General features: G+C 48.0%; 1 protein-coding gene across 1 annotated transcript in view; it reads left to right on the top strand.

Annotated features, from left to right (window-relative positions):
• ZMAT2 (zinc finger matrin-type 2) overlaps nucleotides 1–6,368 on the top strand; it is a 9,922-nt gene extending 3,554 nt beyond the window's left edge. The window contains exons 3-6 of the mRNA XM_005431211.2: nucleotides 376–499; nucleotides 1,526–1,599; nucleotides 3,335–3,480; nucleotides 4,953–6,368. Coding sequence (XP_005431268.1) covers nucleotides 376–499; nucleotides 1,526–1,599; nucleotides 3,335–3,480; nucleotides 4,953–5,096 — 488 coding nt within the window. The 3' untranslated portion in view covers nucleotides 5,097–6,368. The remainder of the gene's footprint in view (nucleotides 1–375; nucleotides 500–1,525; nucleotides 1,600–3,334; nucleotides 3,481–4,952) is intronic.

The raw sequence follows: 6,368 nt of genomic DNA, 5'->3' as shown, positions 1-6,368 counted from the left end.
GGGAAAGAGCTGGCTTGCTCCTTCCCTTTCTCCTTTGTTTGCCACTGAGAATATTTTTTTTTGACAAAAGAAATTACTGAGAACCTTTCCAGGGGCTGACTTTCTTTGGGGAAGAAGGACTCTTCTTGTTTCCAGTCATTTGCTGGAAACAAGATCTCAGAATATGACTCAAGTCAGAGCTTGAGATACCTCAGAGATGTACCTGGTTCTAATAACCAGGAAATGGTGAAGAGGAAATTATATCCTTTACTGATTTAAAAGCAAAGGTGCATTTTCTGCATGGATCAGGGAGTCCCAGATACCCAGCAGGCCCCTCTGCACCAAGGGGAACATGAAATCCAGCACGTCAGGCTTGACCTTTTGTTTATGTTTTAGGCAAACCAGCTCAGCCTGTCAAAAGGGAACTTCTGCGGCACCGGGACTACAAAGTGGACCTGGAATCCAAGCTGGGGAAAACCATTGTCATCACCAAAACTACCCCTCAGTCAGAGATGGGAGGGTAGGTTGTGGTCTTATTGGGGTCTCAGAGTCATGCTGGTTAGACTGGGAAGCTGTGACACAGCAGGGACCCCTCAGAGGGCACCAGGAGCTGCTGTCCTTCTGTGTTTGGAGCCTGGGATGGTGGGGCTGCATTATTCTACACCTAAACTGTGTCTCCTGGCCTAACATATGGAACAGACCCAGCAGGCTGAGCCCCTTTGGACGTTATTCCTTGGTGTCAGTGTTGCCCACCTGTTGGACCAACAGAGGCAGATCTCTGCTGCCTGCTTGGGTCTTTAACTAGGTCTGCATGCACTGAGACCAGGACTGCTGCTGTTTTGGGTATCTGTGCACTGGCAATGGGAGAAACATCTGGATAACTGTTCTTAGGAATGGTGTTTGGCCATTGTTTGTGTGAATTGTGTTCCACCAAAGTCTGAAAGGGTTCTGAGCTCACCCTAAGCCATCAAAAGCATCAAAAGAATGTGTTGAGTTTGTGTCACCTCAGGAGTGAAGCTGTTAGTGTCCCCCTGGGCAGTAGTGCCAGGGAGATGTGCAGCCCTGACCAGCACCCAGGGGTGACATTTCAGCCCCTGACTTTTGCAGCAGCTCTTAAGATGGGCAGAAGGCACAATTGTGCTCATCAGGGAGTTGCACTGTGGGTGATAGGGATGGCTGTACTTACCTTGCAGCCAGGTGAGAGGGCTGTGGAATGGAAGCCTGGGCTGCTGGCCAGCCCTGCCTTGGGGAAGGGCAGTCTATGTCACAAATCCCATCCCACCCAGCGGGGTGTGACTGGAAGGGGAAGATGCTGTGCCTGATGTCCTGCAAAGCAGCTCAGAATTTGTTTCTATCATGTCAGAGGGGTGTTGATATCAGGGTTGGTACCTCCATGGCAGCCCTGTCCATTGGGTGTGCTCTTGCTCTTCACTGGGGCCCTCTTGTCTTGGAGAAGTGTCTGTCCCCAGTGACATGCAGATTGTCTCTTCTGTGGGTTGAGCTTTGTGTCATGCTTTGGGGCTCATTTTTCTGTCTCTCCTGACAGGTATTACTGTAATGTATGTGACTGTGTGGTGAAGGACTCCATCAACTTCTTGGATCACATCAATGGCAAAAAACGTAAGGACCATTTCTTTGCCTCATTGGAGGGTTGGTTGAGTTGGAGGGACTGTTCCTTTTGTGCATCACCCATATCTGAGGGCTGAACACTTATCCATGGATCAGAGAGCTTAGGAGATCAGCATGTAGAAGCTCATCATGAGAGCTGTGGAGATGCTGTCCTGATCTCCTGACACGTTCCAGAGTGCTAGACCATTTTCATGGAGTAAGCCCAGCAGAAGCAGTGATTGGTGTACTCTGGTTTGGGGACTTATTTTCCATGTCCATCCTGTCAATGTTGTGAGAAACCCAGGGTCAGAAAATTCTAGAATAGTTTGGGTTGGAAGGGATCCTCAGAGGTCATTTAGTCCACCCTCCAAATCATGATATCTCCTCTGTAAATCTGGAGAGAATCTTTTTATAGCACTGAAATTGTAAAGAAGTACTTAGATAAGGAAAAGGTCTGGGACTGGCTTATTTTTGGATCAGAAACTTCTCTAGAAGTTGAGTATAGAGCTCAGAACTGGCTGGTACCTGAGCTCCATAGTATGGATCAAGACTATACCTTCATTGATCTAACTGTGGATATTGCTTCTTCCTGGCATGTTCAGAGAGGGGGGGATGTAGAGAAAGTAAAGTAGCAGCAGGACAGAACCGACACACTTTGCATGTTGTTCCTGCTCATGAAGGTAGTTTTGGCTCCTTGTGGAAGTCAGAAAATCACCCCTTTACAAAAAGGCAGGGGTGTGTGTGCTCCAGACCTGCGCACGGGGCTGTTTGAGAACAGGAGGTTCAGTAGAAACCTGAGGACTGGTTTTCTGTAGCTCAGAAAAGAAAACACTGTTTTTAAACCTGTGCTTTTATGTGCATGGGAGGAAGGTGCCAATGTGCCTTGTTTGACATGTTGGGAGATGAGCAAGAAGTTCATAGGAGAGAATCTGGAATCAAAAATCCTGACATGGCTGTGTGGATGGGCATGAGTTGTAGGGTTGAGCTGGGATTGGAAAGTGGCTGGTTGCACAGTACCTTAGTATATGAGTATGTTTGGGAACTTCTAAACCTGTCAGTAAATCTGGCTCAAACCTGCTTGTTCTTGGCAGCCCTTTTACTAATTCCTGGTGTGTAGTTTAAGCTTCCAAGTGCTGCTACATCCCTGGGACAAACCTGTGCAGGGCTGCTGGAGTAAACAGGGTGTTTGGATCCACTCAGAAATGTGGGTTGGAGGCATTTCTGGGGGTGGCCCCGTCAGCATAGGCTTACCCACAAGTGAAAAACTGTGAATCTGCTCTGAGGAGCCGCTGAATCAGAGGCCTGACTTTATATTCTCTCCTTTAGCTGGGAATGTCCTGTGTAATCAGGATCTCTGAGTGCCACTCATGTCTTGTTTAGCATCGCCCACAGCTGAGAGATGCCAGCCTGTCAGTTTTATTCTAGCTCCTTTTTCAACACTCCAACCCGTTTTATTCCACTGGTCCAAGATTAAATTTCCTGAGGCATCAGAGCAAATGACAGGGAGCATCCAAATAAGGAACCTTTAAAGAACAGTCTGTGTTCTTGTTATAAGTAGTGGTTGGATTGGTGTGTGGGTTATGGTATGGCCCTAAAGCCCACTCCCCAACCTAAGAAATCCTTCGTGTGGCCCTGGAAGGTGCTCTGAGGGGAGTGACAGGCAGGAAGGTGGTGCTGTGCTGTTTAAATTGGGATCAGGGATGGAGACTTAGTGCAGATCACTGCTGATTCCACTCATGTTCTCCAGACCAGAGGAATCTGGGCATGTCCATGCGGGTGGAGCGCTCCACGCTGGACCAGGTGAAGAAACGCTTTGAGGTGAACAAGAAGAAAATGGAGGAGAAGCAGAAGGATTATGACTTTGAGGAGAGGATGAAGGAACTCCGTGAGGAGGTGAGTCTGGACAACAGCTGAGGAAGCAAAGCTCCCCAGAAACATGTTTTGGGAGGAAATCAACCCTGGTTCCTACTCTTGTTCCTCAGAAGCATTGTTCTTGGTAGCATGGGCTTCTCATCTGCTCCTATGAATGGAGTTTGTTTTTCTGCGTTTGAAGAGTTTGTGTTGCTGTCCCTAGAAACCCTTTTCCCCTCTTTCTGTGTGAGAATAACTTTTGATGCTTCAGATTTCCACTCAGAACAGCACAAGTCCATTTTTGTCCGCCACTAGTTGTGTTGGAGCTTGTGTGGTCTGGTAGCAGATCTACATCTTCATCCATTATCTTCCACAGCTCTTAGGATTGCTGGAATCCCCTTCCACAGGGCACTTGCTTCTGTGTGGCCTCCCTGAGTGTAGAAGGGCTTTATGAATGGTGTGCTGTGGCACAAAATATGTGAGGAGGTGATAAAAGACAGCAGATTTCTGTCAAACTGGCACTTAAATGTTAGTAAATATGAAAATCAGTTATTTGAAGACCCAGCAAAGTTCTGACAGCTGAGAAGCTTCTATGGGTGCTTCTCCTCTATCAGCAGCCACATAACCCAATGTTACAAATCACTGCCTGTTTGAGTCTCCCTGCCCAAGCCCTGAGCTTTGCTTCACCACAGGGGAGCTCTTTGGGGTGCTCACAGAGCAGCCCTGTGCTCTGCTCTCAGGCAGGCTGTGGTGCTGCTGAGCCCCCTCTCTTTGGGGGCTAGGAGGGAGCTGCCCCAGCAGCAAAGAGGGTGCTGTGTGTTGAAAAGCAGCTGCCAGTCAATGAATGACAAGAAGGAAATCAACAGCAACTCCTGATGTAGCTTTCTCCAGGGCACGGCTGTGTTCAGGAGCACAGCGGGCAGTGATGAGAATGGTGGGAGCAGTTGCTAAGTTGGGAGCTGAAGCCATGCTTTGGTGTCACCCAGTACAAACCTGGCTCTGTTCCAGGGCTCATGATCCTCACAGAGCAGAACACTTTGATTAGAGCAGCGCAAACTCTTTGATGCCAAAACCCCCCTGAAAGCTGCTCAGAGCTTCAGCCTCTGTTCCAGTGAGCAGCTGTCACTGTGCCAGGCTGAGAGCCAGCAGGCATCACAGTCACTGGCACTAAGCATGGGACAAGGGAATGGCCTCCTGCTTTCAAACCAGCTCCTTGTCCCAGCCTTGATTCCAGGCAAAACCTGGGATGTTTGCTCAGAAGAGAGAGTTTGATAATGCTTCATTTTGTCTATTTGTGTGTGTGTCTCTGCTCTTGGCCTGGGAAATGGGGTGGTCTGGATTCACTGGTGAACTTCCTCCTTGAGGACTGCAGGCCAGGATTTCTGCTGTTTATTTCCTCAGGCACAGCTTGGCTACTGTAGGCAGGATTTGTGGTAATTGTGCAGTACCTGGTGTCTCAAAACTCCTTCAGCTCAGGAGGTCAAATTGTTTTGCTGTTGTGTCCCTTGCTGCAGGAGGAGAAGGCCAAAGCCTACAAGAAGGAGAAGCAGAGAGAGAAGAAGAGGCGGGCAGAGGAAGATTTGACCTTTGAAGAGGATGATGAAATGGCAGCTGTGATGGGTTTCTCTGGTTTTGGCTCAACCAAAAAGAGCCACTGAACAGCTCTGGACTCTCCTCTTTCTCTATAAACAGCTTGTTTTTACCCAGGGAACTCTGGATAACTCTTCAAAGACTTGATTGAGGACTTGTATGTAAATCTCCCAGTAGAAGTTGGCTGGAAAAGTTGAAAAGCAATTCCATACTCTACCTGTGCTGCAGATCAAGCTCTGCCTCTCATTAGCTTCCCTTCTCCTTCTGTGTCCTAGATCTGGCTGCTCTGTGACCGTGTGTGTGCAGGGAAGTGCTCTGTTGGGTACATTTTTTTGTCAATAAAGTGCACATTCTGCACAGGTGGCCTGGTTCAGGATTAATCTAGTTGTCTACCAGGCCCTACTTGTCACCCAAGCTGTGTTTGAGATGCTGGGAGGGATTCACTTGCTTTTAGGCTCATAATGAAGGAAATGTGCCACAGCAAGCAGTGTGAGAGGTGCATCTTTATGGCTTATGCTGAGCAGAGCTGGTGGCTGCATGGAGTCTGGGTTGCTGAAACTTTCCTGTGTGTTTTATCTGCAAGGGAGACTTCCCTCCTTTTCTTTGTGTTTTAGCCCATAATTTCAGAATCTTTAAGGTAGGGGAGAAATTCCTCCCCATGACTGGTCTAGGATAGAGCCAATGAAAGAAAGGTGTGTACAATTTGCCAGAAATAAATGGAATGTTTTAATGGGCCCTTTGGTGGGGGTTTGATGCCTTCTTTATTTTGAGAGCTTTGAAGAGCACAGAGCTGGTGTGGCCTTCTGGGGACCCAGTGGTGGCAGAGGTGAGGGTGTGTGCCTTCCTCTCCTGGCTCAGCTCCCAGCTGCCCTAGGCAGACCACTGCCATCATTCTTGGCTTTTTTAAGTAATTCTGGAGATGGGTGTAAGAATATGGAAGGAGAAGGGAGTTCAGGGCTGGGGACCTTCATTCCCATCAGGCAATCCAAGACAGGCTGGGCTGTGTTCCAGATTTTACCAGCCTTAGTATATTAAGGGCCATTTTTTTCCTGTCTGCTGGCTGTCAGTGTCTTTTCACCTCTACCTTCCTCTAAATCCACTTCATTTTTGCTTTTATTTACCTCAGTCAAACCTTGTGTGACTCATTTCTGTCTGCAGTTAGGATTTATATTTTGCATGGCTGGGTTTTGGTAGCTCTGTCTCGCTCTCCTCTCTCTTTTTATGTATATTGATGAAATCCTTGCGCTTGCCCTTCTCCGTGCTCGTATGAAATTTCCAGCCTGGGGAAGGCTGCAGTGTTTAGCCTGCTCTTTCTAATACATCTAGAACAAATCCTGTAA

Source organism: Geospiza fortis, unplaced genomic scaffold (assembly GCF_000277835.1).
Source record: "Geospiza fortis unplaced genomic scaffold, GeoFor_1.0 scaffold916, whole genome shotgun sequence".
Taxonomy (NCBI): domain Eukaryota; kingdom Metazoa; phylum Chordata; class Aves; order Passeriformes; family Thraupidae; genus Geospiza; species Geospiza fortis.
Note: the sequence above shows the minus strand (reverse complement) of the source record. Positions and strands in the feature narration are given on the sequence as shown.